General features: G+C 39.2%; 2 protein-coding genes across 2 annotated transcripts; one reads left to right on the forward strand and one right to left on the reverse strand.

The window, feature by feature from the left end:
* Window positions 1-253: 253 nt before the first annotated feature.
* On the reverse strand, window positions 254-1,207 carry OR2D2 (olfactory receptor family 2 subfamily D member 2; the record flags this gene model as incomplete). The annotated part of the gene is made up of 1 exon (XM_084894055.1): window positions 254-1,207. The coding sequence occupies one exon, from the start codon at window positions 1,205-1,207 to the stop codon at window positions 254-256; it is 954 nt and encodes a 317-aa protein (XP_084750181.1).
* Window positions 1,208-16,675: 15,468 nt separating this feature from the next.
* LOC311627752 (olfactory receptor 2D3) lies at window positions 16,676-17,620 on the forward strand (the record flags this gene model as incomplete). The annotated part of the gene is made up of 1 exon (XM_084894312.1): window positions 16,676-17,620. The coding sequence occupies one exon, from the start codon at window positions 16,676-16,678 to the stop codon at window positions 17,618-17,620; it is 945 nt and encodes a 314-aa protein (XP_084750438.1).
* Between the last annotated feature and the right edge of the window lie 4,223 nt (window positions 17,621-21,843).

Consider the following 21,843-nt stretch of genomic DNA (forward strand, 5'->3'; position numbering starts at 1 on the left):
CAGTTCCATGGTTTATAAAAATGTGAATCTTTCTCAGAGGATTTCCTAACTCTTAGATGCTAAAAAACTAACCAGAAGGAAGGCCCTTCTTCTGATTGCTCCATGAATTATATCCTTCTTCCACAGAGGAAATGCTGGGTGAAGGATGGAGGGTGGGTCCCTAGATAAGGCCCAAGGATGAGACTCATAGCATCTTCCAGTCTTGCTAAGAAAACTACTCAGCAAGTCTTCTAAGTAGGAAGCTAGGAGGGTCTCACTGCCAGTGGCAAACTCCAAGCCTGCGTGGGAGATTCCTTGTGATCACCTTCCTCAGAGCTCCCTTCATGTCCTTGTTCCTCAGGCTGTAGATGAGGGGATTAAGCATGGGGGTGACCATGGTGTAGAACACAGACACCAGTTTTTCCTGTTCTTTGGAAGACTTTGGTGTCATGTAAGTGACAATTGCTGATCCATAAAAAAGGATGACCACTGTGAGGTGGGAGCCACAAGTAGAGAATGCCTTGAGCCGCCCTGCAGCTGACTTCATCCTGACCACAGTCACTATGATGTGGCCATAGGATACCAGAATTAGGGAAACAGGGATGAGGAGAATCACAACCCCCATGAGGAAAATGGCCATCTCTGAAGACCAGGTATCTGTGGATGCCAGGATCAACAGGGCAGGTGCCTCACAAAAGAAATGAGCAATACTATTGCTGCCTCTGTAGGGTAGTCTTAGGGTGAAGGTGGCATCCACCACAGATACCAGAATGCCACTGGCCCATGATCCCACAGCCAACTGGACACACATCTTCCAAGTCATGATGCTGGGGTAATGCAAAGGGTTACAGATGGCCACATACCGGTCCCAGGACATCACTGCCAGAAGGGCACACTGTGTACACCCAAAAATAAAGAAGAGTAGAAGCTGAGCTGCACAACGTGTGAATGAAATGACTTTTTTCCTGGATAGCATGTGGACTAGGGTCTGAGGAACGATGTTGGTAGAGAAACAGAGGTCCGCCAGAGATAAATTGCAGAGAAAAAAATACATGGGTGTGTGAAGCAGGGAGTCAACCTGAACAAGTGTCAGGAGAAGCACATTTCCAAGCACAGTGGCCAGATAGACACCCAGGAATAAGATGAATAGCAGCTGCTGGGTGTGCGGGTTGTCAGAGAGTCCCAGAAGGAAGAATTCTGTCACCTGTGTCTGATTTGTCTGTCTCATGGTTTATCTCCTTTTTCAGTATGAAATCACTACATGCTAAACATAGGTGTGTGTAACCTATAAAAATATGTAATTCAGAGTTGGTGTGTGTAACCTATAACATATATAATTAAATTTTCCCCCAATCACTACCAACCATTTCAAGAATCCTCTTTATAAGGATTTTAAATGATCGTGCTGTTTTGGTTGGAACATTTTCAATTTTGCAAGACTTAATACTTTATAAGTTGGTGCGTTCATTTTTAGTGTCATCTGACAAGTGTAGACTAGATCCAAATCATCTTCTTTATTCTGAATATCACATATCTAATAACAAAAAGACAGATTGAATTAATGTATAAAGTCATGCTATTTAATTTCACTTTATTATTAACTAAAGCTTTTGAGTCTTTATGATGTGGCCATCCTATGATGTGGCCATAGGATACCAGAATTAGGGAAACAGGGATGAGGAGAATTTAAAATAAAAGCTTTTGCTCCTACCAAACCTCTCTCATCTCATGTTGGTGCAATTATTTTAAGTCTTTGGTTATACAATTGTTTCTGTTGTCTCTTTCTTGAATGGGTAGTCATGAAGGCATAAGAAATCAAACAAAGCCAAAGTACCCTGCAGAACTAACTTTTATCTTAGAGACCTGTTTTGAAAAAGCTGGGAAACCAAGAGGTAACTCTGCATAGTGTACCATAATCTCTTTGGAAAGTCTTTCCTCACCTTCAGCTAAAGCTCCCAAATATCAATGAACTTCCAAAATAACAGACACACCATTCTATATAATAAAAGCCTAGGTGGTATCATGCCTTCACATGACATCATCACAAGATGGCCACCTTCATGTTGTTGCAAGATGGCCACCACCAGATTGCTACCACAAGATGGCTGTCACAAGATGGCCAGCAGAGGAGCGGTTAGGGAGCAGTTAGGTTAGCAGGCAGAAGCAGTTAGGGGCAACCAGGCAGGCAAGTGGTTAGGAGCCAGCAGACCCAGACTGTGAGAGGGATGTCCAACTGCTGGTTTAGGCCCACAGGGTTTTGGCCTAAACCAGTAGTCAGACATTTCCCAAGGGGTCCCAGATTGAAGAGGGTACAGGCTGGGCTGAGGGACATCCCCTCCCCCCCATGCATGAATTTTGTGCACTGGGCCTCTAGTCATGACATAATTTACATGCTAAGCCACCAACATGGCTATTTTTCAGACTACATAGCACTGATCTGCAACCTCCAGCCCACCATCTCTCCCTGCCTGATATTATCTGTCTACTCCTCCCAGAAATGACAAACTCCTTTGAAACTTGTGTCTATGTCTTTCATTTTTGTGTACTTTATTAGACATAGCATAGAGCTTTGTTAAATAAATTATCATTAATTAAATAAAACAAATAAAAAGTTGTTTAAAAAGCTTGTCTAAAAATTTAAGAATTTGGGAATAATAATAAAATATCATAGGGCCTCTCCAAAAAGAGTAAAAGGAAATTTAATTTAAAGTCTTAATTTTAAGGCTCTACATGAGGACTATCAACTCCTTTATCTTTCTAATAAAATACTTCAAAATAACGTTTTAAATACATCAAATGCATACATACATATATATATATATATATATATATATACACATACACACATGTACATACATAAAAATAGAATGTATAGGATTGTCAAAGAAACTATTACATTAAATATAGTCATCAAATAACTTTAGAAAACAAATATGTTATATATAATAATACATGTGCTTCTTCAAATCATTAATTTTTTAAATGTTGTGATGGGTCTAATAATCACCTTAATTTAAAAATGATGAACTTAAATGATATTTTGAGATATCTTCAACAACTGCAATGTGATATAAATATACCTCTGATTTCCACTGGTGATAAAGCCATGTATACTATAGTGCTAGATACTATAAAACAAGAAGGGCATTTTAGATTTAGTGTAAATAGCATTCACAGCTAAATTAAAGAAGTCCCTGAATTCCAAGTTAAGAACTATTGGGCTCATGGAATTGCAAGGAATTTTCTAAAAAAAAAAAAAGACAGTTACACTCTATATAGTGATATTGGAGTCTTAGGCATTTGGATGCGTCTGTGAGTTAAAATGATGAAATATTTCAATTTATCATTGAAATAATAAATGAATAAATAAAATGCTAATATGAACAATGACATCTCTGCATAGTGTTAGCATCATATTCACTGAACATACATCACACTTTGAATATTCAGTCACCTTATTTGTTGAGTAAATGTGTTCGGCCAAGCATTTCCTTGGGATATAAACAAAAGACCTAGCTTCTGAGGCCAATGACTCTCAGGTAGGAAGGACCAAACTACAGTCACAGTTTATCCCCAGTGCCAGTGTGTTCTCTGGAACATCATAGATTTCCAGCAAACACTGGTTGAATGAATGAATGTACTGGACCAAGTGAGTCTGTATGGTCTAACAATTACAAATAAAAGTAATATAGAATTGTTTCTAGTAGGAAATATAGTCTATTTTAAAATAGCTGATATGAAAGTACTGTCTGGTTAGTTCATAAAGTCTCCAGGTTATGGTTCAGCTGAGGTCCCTTACTTCTCCTGCTACAGTTCACACCTTTCCCAGAGTAGAATTTAGTGAAATAGTATCAATTATGTGTCTAGATCTCAGAAAAAATTAAATGGTAAACAGATAATGGTTTCACTTTTGATGAAAAGATATAGAGAATAACACTAAACACTTGTCCCAAAGTTCTAAGTGATGCCCAAGTTGGTGGTTAACTTAGTCAAAGGGCAACTACAGGATACTGCTGATTTCTAAGCCTTCTTAGCCATCCCCCACTACCACCTATCTCCAGCATATGTAGAATAGACACACAAAAGTACACACATTCACAAATATATATATATATATATATATATATATATATATATATATATATATTCTAGATTCATAAATGTATTTACAACATGCTGTACTTACCTCTATCATAGCTCTTAACAAATTATGTTGAAATTATTTTCTTTCTCTGTTACTATAAGATATTCAAGAGCAGCAACCATACCTCACTCATCTTTATTCACAGCAATATGATCAATGGAATGGCATGGAATAAGTGTCCAGCACATGTTTTTGAGGTGATTTAACCTAAGCCAAAATATCAGAAAGACAATGAGTGAGTCAGAGATGAGTGTGACTTGTGACCTGTCAGATGGTAGAAATGCTCACTGACCCTGGGAGTATAATATTAGAAGACTACATCCCTAACTGCTCCCAATTTGTGTTTTTTTAGTATATTTTTATTGATTTTTAAAAGAGAGGAAAAGAGAAGGATAGAGAGTCAGAAACATCGATCAGCTGCCTCCTGCACACCCCCTCTGGGGATGTGCCTGCAACCAAGGTACATGCCCTTGACCAGAATTGAACTTGGGACCTTTCAGTTCGCAGGTGGATGTTCTAACCACTGAGCAAACCGGTTTCGGCCCAATTTCTATTTTAAAGCATGTCATTCTATGTGAATGTGGAGGATAAAATGCTCCCTGGGCTACCTCAGGGTCAGGAAGCTTCTGTAAGAGAATCATATGTGCTGTCAGTATTTTGTGTTATTCTCTCTTTCTTCCAGATTTAACATTAACTTGCAAGTGCATTTCTCTAAAAATGACATGTATTTCTTGATGTGGAATGGGATGATAAGGTCACAGAAGCAAGCATTGTTTAATTGACATTTCTTTTAAGAAGAGGATACTGAGGAAATCCATAGGAACCAAAATAATACATGAAATTTCTCTCCAGATTTCAAAATCTTTCATCCTTAAAATCACCTATCCCTTACCCTCTTTACCCATGTACTTTGCTGTCTCCCCAGCCCCACACACAGATATAAGAATTCACATCCAGAGGCTCAATAATGACTCCAGGGAAGCTCTGCTTATGTCTCCATCAGGTGAAGACAATGATTGTTTTTCATAGGGAATCCAACATTGTAATTATGGTTTGATAAGGTAGATCTGCTGTGAAAAAAACCTTGGCTAGATTTATTACAGAATATTTAGCCCTAAGAATCACATTGTTTGGACAAAATTAGTTGAATTTAAAAAATCATATCTATGAAGGGATAGAAACCAATTAATTCCTAATAATATGCTAGGTTATCCCCTTTGTTCATTCATGCCTTGTCTTTCCCTCCCTCTAACAAGCATACCAACATTTTCTCATACAGTGGAGAAAAAAGTTAAAACCACTAAAGACATCTCACAGTTGAGTAGCAAACTGCCGCAGGTGCAGCAAGTGCATTGGCTGCAGAAGGGGCAGAGCGGAGACTTGGGAGCATCTTGTCATGAAGTCAAAGGGCTCAGTAACATCAAGGACAAGGCAGGAGGGGAATCCCCACATCTCCCATGTCCAGAGTGCTTAGCATTGACTTCAGGGCAGCAATAGTTCCATTTAAGTGAACGGAGGAAGACATGAGCAGTCTCTGGAGCAGCTAACGTGCTCAGGAGAATTCTGCATCATTAAGGTGGATCCTGGGCTGCGTTTCCTCTCAGGAAGTTCCCAAATGGCTGTGAGAACAGATGTCAGCACTCACATTTCCATTTGAGGGAGAATGTAGATGCAAAAAAGTGTAGAGTTAATTCAAAATCACTGTATTTTGAATTAACTTGGTGGACAGTACTTTCCACTAAGTGGATGATAATTCCCAACAAAAAATGTAGAGTTAATTTAAAATACCCAAAGGTGTATTTTAAAAAAGTACATCATGATTAAATATGACTTATCTCTGGGATGCAAATATGTTTCAACAACAGAAACCCAACAGAGAAATTCACAGATTATTACACTGAAAATTAAATCAGATAAAAATCTCAGTGAGGTAGAAAACACATGTGTTACAAAAAAACACACACCTATTTATTATTTTTTAATCTTTGTAAATCATGAATAAGATAAAGGGTTGTTTTTTTAACCTGGTTGGTTATGCACCAAAACCTAACAACACATCTCATATTTAATAGAGAAATTATTGGTGCAATCTCTAAGATTAGGGACAAGGCAAAAATGCTGCCCTCACCATTACTATTTAGCAAAGTACTGGGAGTCATTAAGAACACAATGAAGAAAGAAAAAAGATAAAAGGAAAAAAATATAAGGCATAAGAAATGGAAGAGAAAAAAAAAAAAACAACTTTACTATTTGCTGGTTGTATGATTACCAAACTAAAAAAATTCAATGAACAAACTCCTAGAAGTAATAAAGATGTGCAGGTTTCCTATATCAGAGTTCAACCTAAAAATAAATAAATAAATAAAATTGTTTTCTCTACCTCTCTACCAGCAATAACCAATTGGAATATAATTTTTTTAATTATACAATTTCACAATAGCAACAAAAATCATGAAGTATATGGAAACAAATCAAGAATACACAAGGTCTCACTGAAACCGGTTTGGCTCAGTGGATAAAGCGTCAGCCTGAGGACTAAGGGTCCTGGGTTCGATTCTAGTCAAGGGCATGTACCTTGGTTGCACGCACATCCCCAGTAGGGGGCGTGCAAGAGGCACCTGATTGATGACTCTCTCTCATTGATGTTTCTAACTTCCTCTCTGTAAAAAATCAACAATATATATATATATATTTTTTTTTAAAAAAAAAAAGAATACACAAGGTCTCCATGGTAATAAAAAAAAATTAGCTCTCATAAAGTAGATCATTTGAATAAATGGGAAAATATTTCATCTGTTGGATCAGATGACTTTAATATTATAAAGATATAATTTCTACCTAAATTGATCTATAAGTTTAGGGTAATACCATTCCAGTTGGATATTTTTAGTAACCCAAAAGAGTTACTCTTACATATATGTGGAGAAATAACAATCCATACTTAGTCAGAACATTGAAAGAGGTCATGTAGGAATGCCTTACCAGATATTAAGACATATTGCCAAGCCACAAAAATAAAATCCAGGTGGTACTGGTGGAAATAAGAACAAATAAACAAATGGAGCCGAATTGAGAGCTCATATAATAGATAGACCCATATGTAAGTTTCATGTGAAACAAAGTTAATTTCAAAAATCATTAGGGAAAGGAAAAATAGTTCAGTAAATGTTGTTAGTAAAATTAGTTGACTACAATGAGAAAAATAAAACTGAATTTCTACCTAACCTGACAAAAGGAGGTAGCCCCTAATAGGATTAAATACCTAAAAGTTAAAATAGAACAATGACATTATAGAAGAATACGTAGCAGTACACTTCACTGACTTAGAGTAAAAAAATTCCAAAGCACAACTAATAAAGAAAAAATTGATGAATTTGATTTTATAAAATCTGAAATTTGTGTTTAATAAAGAACATTAGGAACAAAGTTAAAAGATAAATAAAAATGGATCAATTTTTTTTTTTGCTTTATCTAAAATCTAAGAAGAACTTACTATCAAGGATTCACAATGAATTATACAAATCAACAAGAAAAATAAAGAACCTCCACCCCCAAAAAATAGCAGATAATATAAAAAGGGAATTTATTAAATAAAAAAAAGTAACTTCAAAGGGCTACATGAATATAAAGCAATGCTCAAATTCATTTGTAAAGAAAGATCTAAAAGTAAAACAACAGAGATATTTATTTACCTGTGTTAGTAACAATGTGCTGGCAAAAACGGTAGAAAATAGAGGAGCAGACTTGCATTGGGATGAGGTTTGGTTATTCAGTATTACTTGATCATCTTATGCGTATTCTATGATATAGCAATTATTGAGCCAAAATATTTTTACACAGACTCAGTCTTGGGATATTTGTCGTTCTGTTATTTGTGTTGGTGATATGGTGTGTAATTGGAATATCTCTCCTTGGGAGAGAATATAAATAAAAGTACGATGGATGAAAACCAAGGATATTCCACAATCAGAAGAGTTTGGATGTATATGTGGCAATATGAATGATCTTAAAGACTTAGAACTGAGTGAGAAAAGTAAGAAACAAAGAGGCATATAACACAGTATCATTTATATAAATTATAAATACATATACAAAAGAAAGCATTTTGTGAGACCAGATGAAAAGCACTGCATGCATTAGAATGGTTATGAGGTCAATGGGAATGATGCATGGATATATATATATAGTATAGCTAAATAAACAAGAGAGGGACTTTAAAATCACTAATCACTGTAATTTGTCACTGAGAATTGTAATTAATTAAATTCCCCACACCTAAGACTCAAACAAATACACAAACAAGCAACAGAAGGAATTAAGATTGCAGGATACTTGTAACAGAAATAGAAAGTCAGAGAAAGAACAGACTAGAGACTGTAAAAATGGACCAAATCTCATAGGAGTTTATGGTTTTAAATTAAATGTATTGGAGTAACATTGGTTGATAACATTATATAAGTTTCAGGTTTACAAATTTATAATATATCATCTGTGTATCCCATTGTGTGCCCACCACCCAAAGTTTACTCTCCTCTTTTCACCAGATATTAGACCCCCTTTACCCTCTTAATCCTCTCCCCAACACCTTCCCCTTTGGTAACCACCCTAGGGTCGTCGGTGTCTATGATTTTGTTGTGTTCATTTGTTACTTTTTATTTTATATCCCACATATGAGTGAAATCATATAGTTCTTATTTTTTCTGACTTATTTCACTTCACATGATATTCTCAAAATCCATCCATGCTGTTGTAAATGGCAATATTTCATCTTTTTAATGAGCAAGTAGTGTTCCATTGTATGTGTGTGTTCCAGATCTTCTTTATCCAATCATTGGTGGAATAACATTTAGGTTGTTTCCATGTCTTGGCTATTATAAATTAATAGTTTAAGAAACTTGTAGTTTAAGAAATAGTTGTACACAAAATGATCTTTTGACTGTGAATTTTCCTGACAAAGACTTTATGTCCACTAAAAGAGTATCCTATATATTAAAAGCCTAATATGCGAAATGTCCGGTTGTCCAGTCAACCGTTCAACCAATCAAAGCATAATATGCTAATCATATGCTAAGGCCGCTCAACCGCTCGCTATGACGTGATGCACTGACCACCTGGGGCAGACAGTCAACCAGTCAAACAGTTGCTATGTTGTGCACTGACCACCAGGGGACAAATGCTCCGACTAGTAGGTTAGCTTGCTGCTGGGGTCATCGGGACTTAGCAAGACAGGACACACCCTGGAGCCCTCCCCAGTCCCACCTTGGCTGGACAACCTTCCGCATCCCTCCCTGGCCCCTCACCATCCATCGGTAAGGTCCCTCGGCCTGGCCTGTGCCCTCACGCAATCCAGGACTCCGAGGGGGATGTTGGAGAGCCAGTTTCAGCCCGAGGATGGAACAACTAATCACTATGATGCGCACTGACCACCAGGGGGGCAGATACTCAATGCAGGAGCTGCTCCTTGGTGGTCAATGAGCTCCCAGAGGGGGAACGCTGCTCAGCCAGAAGGCAGGCTTACAGCAGCACTAAGAATGTCTGACTGTAGGCTTACTCCTGCTCCCCATGGAGAATGGGCCTAAGTGGTCAGACAGACATCCCCAAGGGCTCCCAGACTGCCAGAGGATGCAGGCCAGGCTGAGGGACCTTCCCCACATGAGTGCACAAATTTCATGCACCAGGCCTCTAGTAACTTTAATATAACAGCACTCTCAAGACTCCTCTTGTCATGTTGATATTAGGACAGTATTAACCAAAGTAAACTCCATCCCTTATGGTGATCACATGGTACCAAAACAACCATAAACAAAAATGAGAGTACAACTCTTCAATCAAGTTGCATTACTCAAATAGAAAGTTGGCATCCAGATAATCCAATATCTGCTCATTGTCCTTTCTATGTAATCATATAAATTAAAACATAAATTTGGTAACTTGTAAAGCTCTTAGAAATAGATTAACTGATGTTATTTGAATGACACTAGTGTGGAGTTTGAAAACACTGGTGAGCGTGATATGAAAGCTTTGGTCTGTGATTTCAAATGTAACACTAAGTGCCCTAGGGTGTTTCAGACGGTGGAAAGAAAATAAAGTTGAAGGCTCTTAAAGCTCCAGGGAATGCTTGTTTATATCACTCTCAGGACCTCACCTTTAAATATTTCCATGAAGGAAAATTCTTTGTTCAGAACTGGGATCTAGGAGAATTGGAGTTTGTACCTTGAATCAAATAAGGCAAAAAGGCTTGGGATGAAGTCACACTGATAGGATGACTCGAGTGCAGGCTTTGGGAGGCATTGCTCAGGCACCTAACCCATAGTCGGTGCTATTCTTCAAGAGTGGATCTGCCGGCTGCAGAAATCACTCCCTCCTGTACTTGATCCTGGATCCTTAAACCAATGTCTCCTCAGCCCTGGTTCTGCCTCGTCTCTGCCTTCAGGTGAGCATAGGAAAACTGCTGCCAGGCTCAGTTTGTGGGATTCTGGAGGACTGGTTGAGGGAGTGGGAAGTGGGCATGGTGTTGGGAAAGATTAACTTTATCATTTATTCTCTTGCACATCGTTTTCCCTGCTGGACTCTCAGAGACCACAGTTCTATTCCCACTTCTCTTCTTTAGAAATGTAACCCCCAAATCCTTTTCCAGACCTTCTCCTCAGGGATGAGGCCGTTACTAGAGAGACCACGGAGGCTGCACCCTCCCACGTTATTTTCCTCTTGCTGTTGAAAAGCTACTGCCTGGTTCTCCCTCCCCTGCCCTCTGATGTCAGCCCTTCAGGTTTCATTGTTTCCCTCGGCTTGCATTTGTTCCACCATCTCCTACTGAACAGGTAGAAAACCAGAAGGAAACAAGGAATCTTGCTTTGAAAAACTCCATCAAAAGCCTCTTGATCTGGGGCACACTCTGAGCCTAGGGAATGTGAAGGAACAAGGACCGTATGGGACACTCTTCTAGGAATGCCGGCATTGCCACTTCTGATCCCCTGGTGAGTAACAGCAGATGGGGGAATGGGTCCAATTACTGTCAGCGCTGTCCATCTAGTCCAGACTGACTCCCACTGCTGGTGCCATCCCACCTATACTCCAATACCCCAACATCCTCCCCATACACCCTAGGCATGGTGAGTTCCCCTATACCCAGCCCAGCCTTGGTCAGAATCCAGTTGGCTCAGTATGCAATTACTCCTTTTGTTATGGTGAGAGATTTGTGACCATGAGGGTTTATACAATAGAATATGAAATATTGCCCTGGTCAGTGTGGTTCAGTGGTAGAGCATCGACCTACACACCAAAGGATCTCAGGTTCAATTCCCAGTCATGGGAGTGTAACTTGGTTTCAGGTTCATTCCCCAGCACTGATATGTAGATGCATGTGGGAGGCAACCAATAGATGGGTCTCTCATCTCTCTCTCTCTCTCTTCCTTCTTCCCTCCCTTCCTCCCTTCCACTCTCTCTAAAAATCAATGGAGGACAATATCCTCTGGTGAGAATTAAGAAACAAACAAAAAACAATATGAAATACTTATGTAAATATATATCTGTGACATGTGAATGTCTATGTATTTGATTGAAATATTATTTGTGAAGCTGACTAGATAGGTCTATGTAGCATGTTGTGTGGTGTGTGTGCAATAATTCACATGTATGCATTTTTGTGTATCAGTGTCATAATGGGGAGATTTCTGGAAAGACCATATTAGTTATGATGTTGTTAGGGCCTCCGAGGGATAAAATATTCATTACCCATCCCTTCATTTCTGGGAAAACAGCCAGGCTAATTGAGCTCTTCTCTATCCCTTCTTCCTTCTGCTTTGTCCACATCTCTGGATCCTGTTCTTTATGTCCAGCTTCCCTTCCCTGCTTTCTTCTCACATCTATCCCCTTTATTCTATTTTAACCACTCTTAAGTTTTCTTCCAACAATGATAAAGAGACATCATTGTTGAATTAATTATAAGCTGATAATTATATCAAGTCTTTAGAGTGTGAAGGAACAATTATCCCTAGCCTTTCTTGGAATATAAATGACATAACAGTTCATCCTTTTACCTCTTTTTTCACTCATTTGATATTCTCCTTTCCTGTTTGGAGATTAAACTGTATTCTTCCCCATTCCACATATTTTCTAACCACTTGCATTGGTCTATATGTCTGTTTACTGGATACTGGATAAATTCAGTATCCAGTCAACCACTCTTAACATTTTGGAAAGTTTTTTCTTTCAATATTTTCTGTGCATTTTGAAAATATACTGTATTATTTGCTTTGGTCCCTAAGGCATTAGCAAACATACTCTTGGTAAATATGAATGGAAGATGATTGTCATTATTATTAATTATATCAATAATTATTATCTGTAGGGTACAGAGGAAACAGCAGTGCTCAGATAACACCTAGACAACAAGAAATGGGGGGAAAGAAAATGACAGCCATTACTATGGGGTAAGTACAGGTAAATTCTTCCCTGCGGAATTTCATTGTGGGAGAGGAAGTGATTCTTTGAATAACGAAGGGCACCACGCTGTACAGTACATCTCTGGGATTTATTCATCTCACATAACTAAACCTTAGTACCCTTCCTCCCCCCCAGACCCTGAAAACCACCATATCACTCTCTGCTTCTGTGACTTTGACCATATTGGATTCCTCATATAAATGACATCATATAGTCCTTCTGTATCTGATTTATTTCACTCAGCATAATGTTCTCCAGAATCCTACATATTGTCACAAATAGGAGGAATTCCTTCTTTTTAAAAGGTAAATATTATTCTATTGAGTGATTGCTTAATGTTATTTTTATCCATTCTTAGTAGTCTTGACTATTGTGAATAATGCTGCAAGAAGTATGAGAGCAAAGATATCTCAAGATCTTGATTTCAATTCCTTTGTATATATACTGAGAAGTAGGACTGTTGGGTCATATGGTAATTCTATTTATAAATTTTTTAGGAATTTCCAGAACTATTTTTCCGTAGTGGCTGCACCAATTTACATTTCTATCAACAGTGTACAAGTGTTTCCTTTTCTCTACATTCTTGTCAACATTTGTTCTCTTCTGGGGTGTTTGTTTAGTAACAGCCATCCTACCAGGGGAGGAGTATCTCATTGTGGTCTTGATTTACATTTCTATGTAATATACTAGAGGCCCGGTGCATGAAATTTGTGCACTCAGGAGGTGTGGTCTCTCAGCCCAGCCTGCACCCTCTCACAGTCTGGGAGTCCTCAGGAGATGTCCAACTGATGGGTTAGGCCCGCACCCTTCAGTCAGATATCCTTAGCACTGTCGTGGAGGTGGGAGAGGTTCCCACCACTGCCACTGCATTTACCAACTGTGAGCCTGGCTTCTGGCTGAGCAGCGTTCCTCCTGTGGGAGTGCACTGACCACCAGGGGCAGTTCCTGCATTGAGCATCTGCCCCATGGGTGTCAGTACACATCATAGTGACCAGTCGTTCCACTGTGCTGCCGAAACCAGCTCTCTGGCATCCCCTGAGGGGTCCTGGATTGTGAGAAGGCACAGGCCAGGCTGAGGAACCCCACCAGTGCAGGATCAGGGCCAGGGAGGGACGCAGGAGGTTGGCCAGGCAGGGAGGGGCCGCAGAAGGGCTCCAGGGTGTGTCCCGCCTGTCTCGTCCAGTCCTGATTGGCCGAACCCCAACAGCAAATTTACCTATCAGTCGGAGCTCCTGCCCCCTGGTGGTCAGTGCACATCATAGTGAGCAGTTGAGTGGCCTTCCCATATCATTAGCATATTATGCTTGGATTGGTTGAACAGCTGACTGCATGACCGGACACTTAGCATATTAGGCTTTTATTATATAGGATGGTCTGCAAATATTTTTCCTATCCCATGGGTTGCTTTTTCATTTCATTGATTATTTTCTTTGCTGGCAGAAGCTCTTTAGTTTGATATAGTTTCACTTGTCTATTTTTGTTGTTGTTGTTGCTTGTGCTTTTGGTGTTATAGCCAAGGAATTATTGCTAAGACTAATGCCCAGAAGCTTTCCCCCTGTCCTTTCTTCTAGGTGTTCTATGGTTTCAGGTTTTATGTTTGAATCTTTAATCCATTTTGAGTTCATTTTTGTATACAATGTGAGATAAGAATCCAATTTCATTGTTTTGCACATGGATATCGAGTTTTCCCAACACTATTTTTTTGAAAGACTATTATTTTCCTATTGTGTATTGTTGGCACTCTTGTTGATGATCAGCTTACCATATCTGTGTGGTTTATTTGGGGGCTCTCTATTATGTTTCATTGATATATATGTCTGTTTTAAATCATTATTTTATTATATGATGTGACAAACGTGTTTTCTTGTGAATATTTTCTGCAACTTACAGTATTTATTTAGAATGGACTCCTATAATAGGATTTAGAAACTGGGATAATGTTTCATAGTATTAGATGATATTCAGTCTAGAGGATTCAGGAACTCCTAATACTACTTTAGTCCTGGTCATTTCCCCATTAGAGTTCTACAAAAGAAACAAGAAATAATAAAAAATAAGGCACCACTTTTGTATTAATTGGACTAGTCCCTAATGTCATCAAGTTCAGAGTTCAGGTACTTCATCTAATCTAAAGTCCTTCAAGGATCTCAACTTCTCTTACAACTTAAATCCATATTATAACATCATATTACCTCTAGAACAGTGGCTGGCAAACCGCAGCTCGAGAGCCACATGTGGCTCTTTGGCCCCTTGAGTTTTTAGCAAAGGCCAGCTTAGGAGTACCCTAATTAAGTCAATAACAATGTACCTATCTATATAGTTTAAGTTTAAAAATTTTGGCTCTCAAAAGAAATTTCAATCATTGTACTGTTGATATTTGGCCCTGTTGACTAATGAGTTTACTGACCACTGCCCTAGAATATTACAAATTAGATTTTCACTTCTCATGGTGGAAGCAAAGACTAATAAAAAGGTTATTTTTCTCTCCAGGACACCATTGAGAACTGGTCAAAGCATGTGAATATTTAAATTTTTAAAGTATTTGATAAAATTGTTTTCCAGAGAGATTGCGCTAATTTTTTAACCACTTGCATTGTACAAAAATGTCTAAACCTTCATTTTACAGATAATGAACTCTGAAACTTATGAATTATGAGATTTGGGGAAAGTAGCGTAACCTCTCTATGATTCAGTTTTCTCATCTGAAAAATAAGATAATAGTGTCTACTTCATAATGTAATTACATTGCTCATGTAGCCAGCTGGAATGTAATATGCTGAAAAAAGTTGAGGTTCTTAAATTAGTGCCTGTCAAGGGTTAAATGCTCAATAAAACACTAGTTATTATTTTTGTGGTGAGTCATTGCTATTAAAATCTTACTAATTGTCCAAGTGAAAAAATGTATCTCTCATTATTATTATTATTATTATTGACTTATAATACTATGGAATTTTTTCTTATTAGTAGACATTGCACTTCTTTTAAAATAATCTATGTCCTTGGACTCAACAATTTTCATAGTGTTTTAAAAATATGGGATCTTAATATAATGAAGTCTTTTAACTTTTGTCTGGCATCTCCTTTGAATACTTTCCTCAGCTTGTAGTTATCTTTTAATTTTGTCTTTGATATTAACTCACTATAGACCTTTAATTTATGTTGTAAACTCTGTATGTTTTTCAATATGGTCCTATCAAGATATCACAACAATGTGGGTTAGGGTTAGGATTAGGGTTAGACTAATTTTTCCTTTTTATTGTTCTAGTTTTTTTGTTGTTGTTGTTTTTGTGTGTGTGTGTGTGTGTGTGTGTGTGTGTGTTTTAATATATTTTTTATTGATTTTCCACAGAGAGGAAGGGAGAGGGATAGAGAGCTAGAAACGTCGATGAGAGAGAAACATCAACCAGCTGCCTCCTGCACACCCCCTACCGGAGATATGCCCGCAACCACTGTATATGCCCTTGACCAGAATCGAACCTGGGACCTTTCAGTCCGCAGGCCGACACTCTATCCACTGAGCCAAACCGGTTTCGGCTTATTGTTCTAGTTTTAATATTTTACTCTTTAATCCAAATAGAATGGCCTTTAGTGTATGATATGCTAAAGGTTATTTTTAAATACAGTACAGTTTGCTGTTTTTTAAGAGGTCAAGTTAAATTTGATGCCTGAAAACTATTTCATATTTTTTGAGGATATGTTATAATTAAATATATAGTATTTTTGAACAGTTAGCATATCGTTTTATGCATGGCAATAGTGCTAACAGAGTCATTTCCTAACAATACAAGTATAACCATTTAGTAAAAGACCCATAAATTCTAAACATCAAAACAGGAAGGCTTTAATAAAGGTTCTGTGTAGTTTTTAAAGGGGGCACTGGGGAGAAGATTTTTTTTTGGGGGGGGGGGGAGATTGGATTTAAATTATAACCAAATAATAATAAAATATTATATTTAGTATTAATTAGAATAAATTGGATAAGAAAAAAAAGTAATACTCTCCAATTAGGTGTCAGTTTTAAATGAGCCTCTTCTACAGGGGTTGAAATCACAAACGCAAAGTTTTTCTTTTTGTTGGTTCCAAACAGGTTAACAGGCATACCTCTCAATGGGAGAAGAAAACCAAACCTTTGTGGCTGAGTTCATCCTCCTTGGCCTTTCCAGGGATTTGCAGACCCAGATCCTGCTATTCATTCTTTTTCTCATCATTTACCTGTTGACTGTGCTTGGCAATTTGCTGATTATCATTCTCATCTTCATGAACTCTCAACTGCACACGCCCATGTACTTTTTTCTTAGAAACCTCTCTTTCGCAGATCTTTGTTTTTCTACTAGCATTGTCCCGCAGGTGTTGGTCCACTTCCTGGTAAATAGGAAAACGATTTCTTTCGTGGGGTGTATGGCACAGGTAATTGTCTTCCTTCTGGTTGGGTGTACAGAGTGTGCTCTGCTGGCCGTGATGTCCTATGACCGGTACGTGGCTGTCTGCAAGCCCCTGCACTACTCCACCATCATGACACAACAGGTGTGTCTCCAGCTGGCTGTAGCATCCTGGGCCAGTGGGGCATTAGTGTCTCTGGTGGACACCACCTTTACTTTCCAACTTCCCTATCGAGGACAGAACATTATCAATCACTACTTTTGTGAGCCTCCTGCACTCCTGAAGCTGGCTTCAGCAGATACCTACAGCACAGAAATGGCCATCTTTGCAATGGGCGTGGTCATCCTCCTCGCTCCTGTCTCCCTGATCCTTGTCTCCTACTGGCATATCATTTCCACGGTGGTCCAGATGCAGTCTGGGGAGGGGAGGCTCAAAGCTTTCTCTACCTGTGGCTCCCACCTCATTGTCGTTGTTCTCTTCTATGGATCAGGAATATTCACCTACATGAGGCCAAACTCCAAGACCACCAAAGAGCGGGATAAGATGATATCTGTGTTCTATACAGTGGTCACACCAATGTTGAACCCCATAATTTACAGCCTGAGAAACAAGGATGTCAAAGGGGCTCTCTGGAAACTGATTGGAAGAAAGTCTCCTTCTCAGAGGCAGTGACCTCTGGGTGTGACTGTTAGAGCTAGGGTAACATCCTTACAAAAGGAGCAGGACTTTGATAGGCAGCTATGAATTAGGTCATTTCAGGAAGAAGAGTGATAGTGAAGGACATGTTCTGGGAACTGTGAATACTGCACGCTAAGGTAGGACATAGGGAAGAAGTAAAAGGATGGAAAGTTAGGTTATATCCTGAATGTGAGAAACCTTGTGTTATTTTAATGTTTATTGATTATTTTTAGAGAGAGGGAGGGAAAGGGATAGATAGAAACATTCATGGATTGGCTGCCTCCTGCACGGCCTGTACTGGGAGGAGAGGGTGTTGAGCCTGCAATCCAGTCATGCGTCCTGATTGGAATCAAACTGGCTGCTTCCGGTTGCTGGGTGAAGGCTCAGCCACTGAGCTTCATCAGCTGGGCATCACATTGTGTTATTTAAAGGGAGCTTGTAGTTAATTCATCTAACATGAAGATGTTTTAAGCATGATCCAAATTAAATTTAGGAGGCTTAAAGTGGATTATCTTGAAATAATCTCTAATATGAATTGTATGCATGATTCTAACATCAAAGAAAATTCTTATATCAAATTTGGATGTCCCAGGAATGCAAACCTAGGAATAGGCTTGAATTAAAACATTAAAAATATCTGGAAGTCTTTAATACTGGGATCATAGACAAGATTTCAGCTTGTAGAAAGATACCAGCGGCAATAATATTTTCTAATTCATAATGTTTTCTCTGAAAGCTCCAAAAAATATTTTATATCATCAATCCAAACTTTATATAATCATGGGGTATCAGAGTAAAAAATTCAAGTCATCTAATCCAACCATATGTCTGAAGCTTAAAGCACCCCATAATATCTTTATTGAATCAATTATCTAGCATTTGCCTAAACAAGAATGATATAGTTCCTTATTCTCTTGGATTATTCTCCTTCATATATAGGTAGATAATTTTTCTATTAGAAATATGTTCTTCATGGTAGGTTAAAACCAACTTTCTTGTGTCTTCAAGCCACTTTTTCTAGTTTTACCCCTAAACAATTTTATTATCCTTCCTTCCACAACTCACTAAAATCAGTTTGTATATTTACCCCAAATCAATTATCACACAACCACCCACTTTTTAAGATTCCTTTATCTAACATAACTGCCATCCCCACTGTCCAAATTCTGAACCCACAGAATCCTGAACAAAATGAAATGCTTACTGTTTTAAGATGGTTTGTTATGCAGCAATGGATAACTGAAACCCTGAGAGAATCATGCTCCCATTTATTCCATCAAAACAGATGCCAGTGGGTCTTTTTCTCTACCAATGAAGAGCTGTCTGCTTGGAACTACTACCTCTCAATCTATGGAGGGAGAAGGGCACTAAAGGGCCGAAAGCTCCTAAAGAAAAAAATATTTTGTAAACTCCCCCCAAAATAATAATTAATATGATGTATCTGTCAGGGTTCTTAATTGAAGTAACAAAAACTGACTATACATGATAAAAGACTAAAAGAACTAATATTGAGATGATGGTCCTGTAGCCACAAGTGTAGACCCAAACAATCTCACAGCACTAGTTGGCACACTTTACACTGCCAAGATCATCAGTGCAGGATCAGGGAGAAGGAGAGGCAGAGGCAGAGGCAGAGGCAGAGGCAGAGGCAGAGGGAAAAGGTGAGGGAGAGGAGAGGATATTAAGGAAGTCCTCATCTGATTGTGTTTACTAGCATATTCCCAATTGCTGGTACAGTATCTGCCACATATTAGATTCTCTATGTAAATTTGCTGAATGAATATAGAAGTAGCCTAGACAAAATATGGGCTTAAGTAATTAAAAAATACAGACAGGTTAATCAATAATAAGTGAATCAATAAATCAGAGAAGCTGAATTTCATGATGATAGAAGGGAATGGAGTTTGTAACAAACAACTCTATGCATCTAAAGGATCTAGTTCCAGAAGGGTTTGGAGTCCTTTGTCTTCACAGTGACAAACATATCTTCTTTAGTGGTTCTCTAGAGATTACAATAAACAGCTTTAACATTTTCAACTTACTTAGAGTTAACATGATAAGAGTTTATTTCCTTCAGCATATTAAAGATGATGTTTCACTGTCTTCTGGCCTCTATTGTTTCCAATGAGAAAAAAAAAACAGATATTAAAATCTTAATAAAGTATTTCTTTTTTTAAAGAGAAAACTTGTAAAGTTGTGCCATAAAAATAGCTGGACCTTCAGTGAGTTGACTGAAACCTGAAAATTACCCTTGTTCAGTTAGAGAGCAATGTATGGGTTTCCTTGGACCTTTGAAAACATGGTCAGAAACTTCTTACCTACCAGAAGTATGAAAGGAAGGCCCATATTCGCACTCCTCTTTATTGCATTTTTCATTTCCATGCTCTCTTGATCGGCTGAAGACCATGTTTGAGCATATTTACTGACAATACCTGCAAGTTAAGTTTTTTATTATACCTAGCTAGTTATATATGACTAGAGGCCCGGCGCACAAAATTCATGCATGGGTAGGGCCCTAGGCCTGGCCAGCGATCAGGGCCAGCAGGCAGCCTTTCTTCCTTGGCTGTTGGCTGCTGACTGTGGCCTTCCTTTGTTCAATGCTGCCCCCTGGTGGTCAGCACACATCTTAGTGGGCTGTCAAATTCCCAAGGGGACAATTTTCATATTAGCCTTTTATTATATAGGATTTTAAAAATGCCAATCCCATCATGGCACACATCATTCCACCATTCTGTCATATCTTACCAATAATCATCTAATTCTGTAGCATTGAGTGAATAGCTGTGAAACAAATTTGAAGGGATCTGAGCTTGAAGCTTAGCTGTGCCATCTTTCAGTTTCAATAAATTAGGGTATAATAATCTCTATCATATAGTATTGTGGTGAGGATTGACGTGATACTTATAATTCACTTATGATATTAATGATTACAGAAGAAGTTGCAACAAAACAAAAAATCCTAGTTTCACATCCTGTTTTACCTTGGTCAACTCATGCCCTAGATTTATAGCACCATCCCTAAAAAGGCTTTCCTGACTGACTAGTGTAAGTTCTTCCTCTGAGGCCCAGTACCCTCTCCTTTAACTATTTTCTCTATTTTTACCTATCTGCCTGCAGTCTCACTCCCACTTATGACATCAATTACCTTCTATCCAGAAATGACACTAATTTTACATGTCTAGCCCTAATATCCAGAAGCCAATTGTCTATTTGACATTGCTTCTTGGATGTCAGAACATATCTCATCCTCAATAAGCCAAACCTGAACTCATGCTCTTCTACAAGATACAAAACTGAATCAAGAAAAACCATGCTAAACCATGTTACTCGCAAGACAGTATTATGTCGAAATTATGTCACTGTTGTTTCTTTTTTGTTCCTAGCAAATTAGGAGCATAGGGGTGCTGAAAGAAGGTAAGAAAGATCTTAGCTCATTTCCTTATAAGGGATGGGAATTTGACACACCCTTCTCCCACCAACCCTCCAAGGATTGCATCCATCCCTTCCTGACCCTATGGTTAGGCACAATGTTATAGTGGGCGTGTCCTAGACCAATGGGCGGGGCTAGGAAGACCCCGCCCACGCCCCTCCGGAGCCAATCCACTTAGACCCCTGGGTCTCCTTCCAAGTCTGGTGCGCGTGCGCAGGACTGCGCGGCCGGCGTGCTTCAGCCCATAAGACACTGATGAGGCGGCGGCGGCATTTAAAGACACGGAGTGGCGGGGCTTCCTGGTCGTGGTGATCGCCAACTCCAGCTGCCTTCGCCAGCCAGGACGCGGGTCCCGCGGCCCTCCGGGGAACTGCCACCTGCGGTGACTGAACGGAGCGCGGGCCGAGAGCCTTGCTCGTAGGTTTCACCGGGTCCGCGGGCGGTGAGTACGCGGGGACGTGGGATTGGAAGCCCCGCTGGCGGGCGGCTACGCGGATCGCGCCCTCCGGTTTGTTCCCAGGGGCCGGGTTCCTCCGGGGCGCCCCGCGGTCTCTGCCGGGGAAGCGGCGGGTGGCGCGAGCTGTCGGGGGTCGGGGCGAGGGCTGCGGGGGCATTTAGTGCGGGAGAGAGCCGAGATAGAGGGTCTGAGGGCCGAGATAGAGGGTCGGAGGGCCGAGGTCAGACGGTCGGGGTGGGGAGCTGATATTTCTTAAACTTGTTAAATGCACCTAAAAATATAAATGAAATATATTTATAGCAAAACCCTCTGAAAAATGAGATGAGATAA

The sequence above is a fragment of the Pipistrellus hanaki genome (genome assembly GCF_964339955.1).
Source record: "Pipistrellus hanaki genome assembly, chromosome: 9".
Classification (NCBI taxonomy): Eukaryota; Metazoa; Chordata; class Mammalia; order Chiroptera; family Vespertilionidae; genus Pipistrellus; species Pipistrellus hanaki.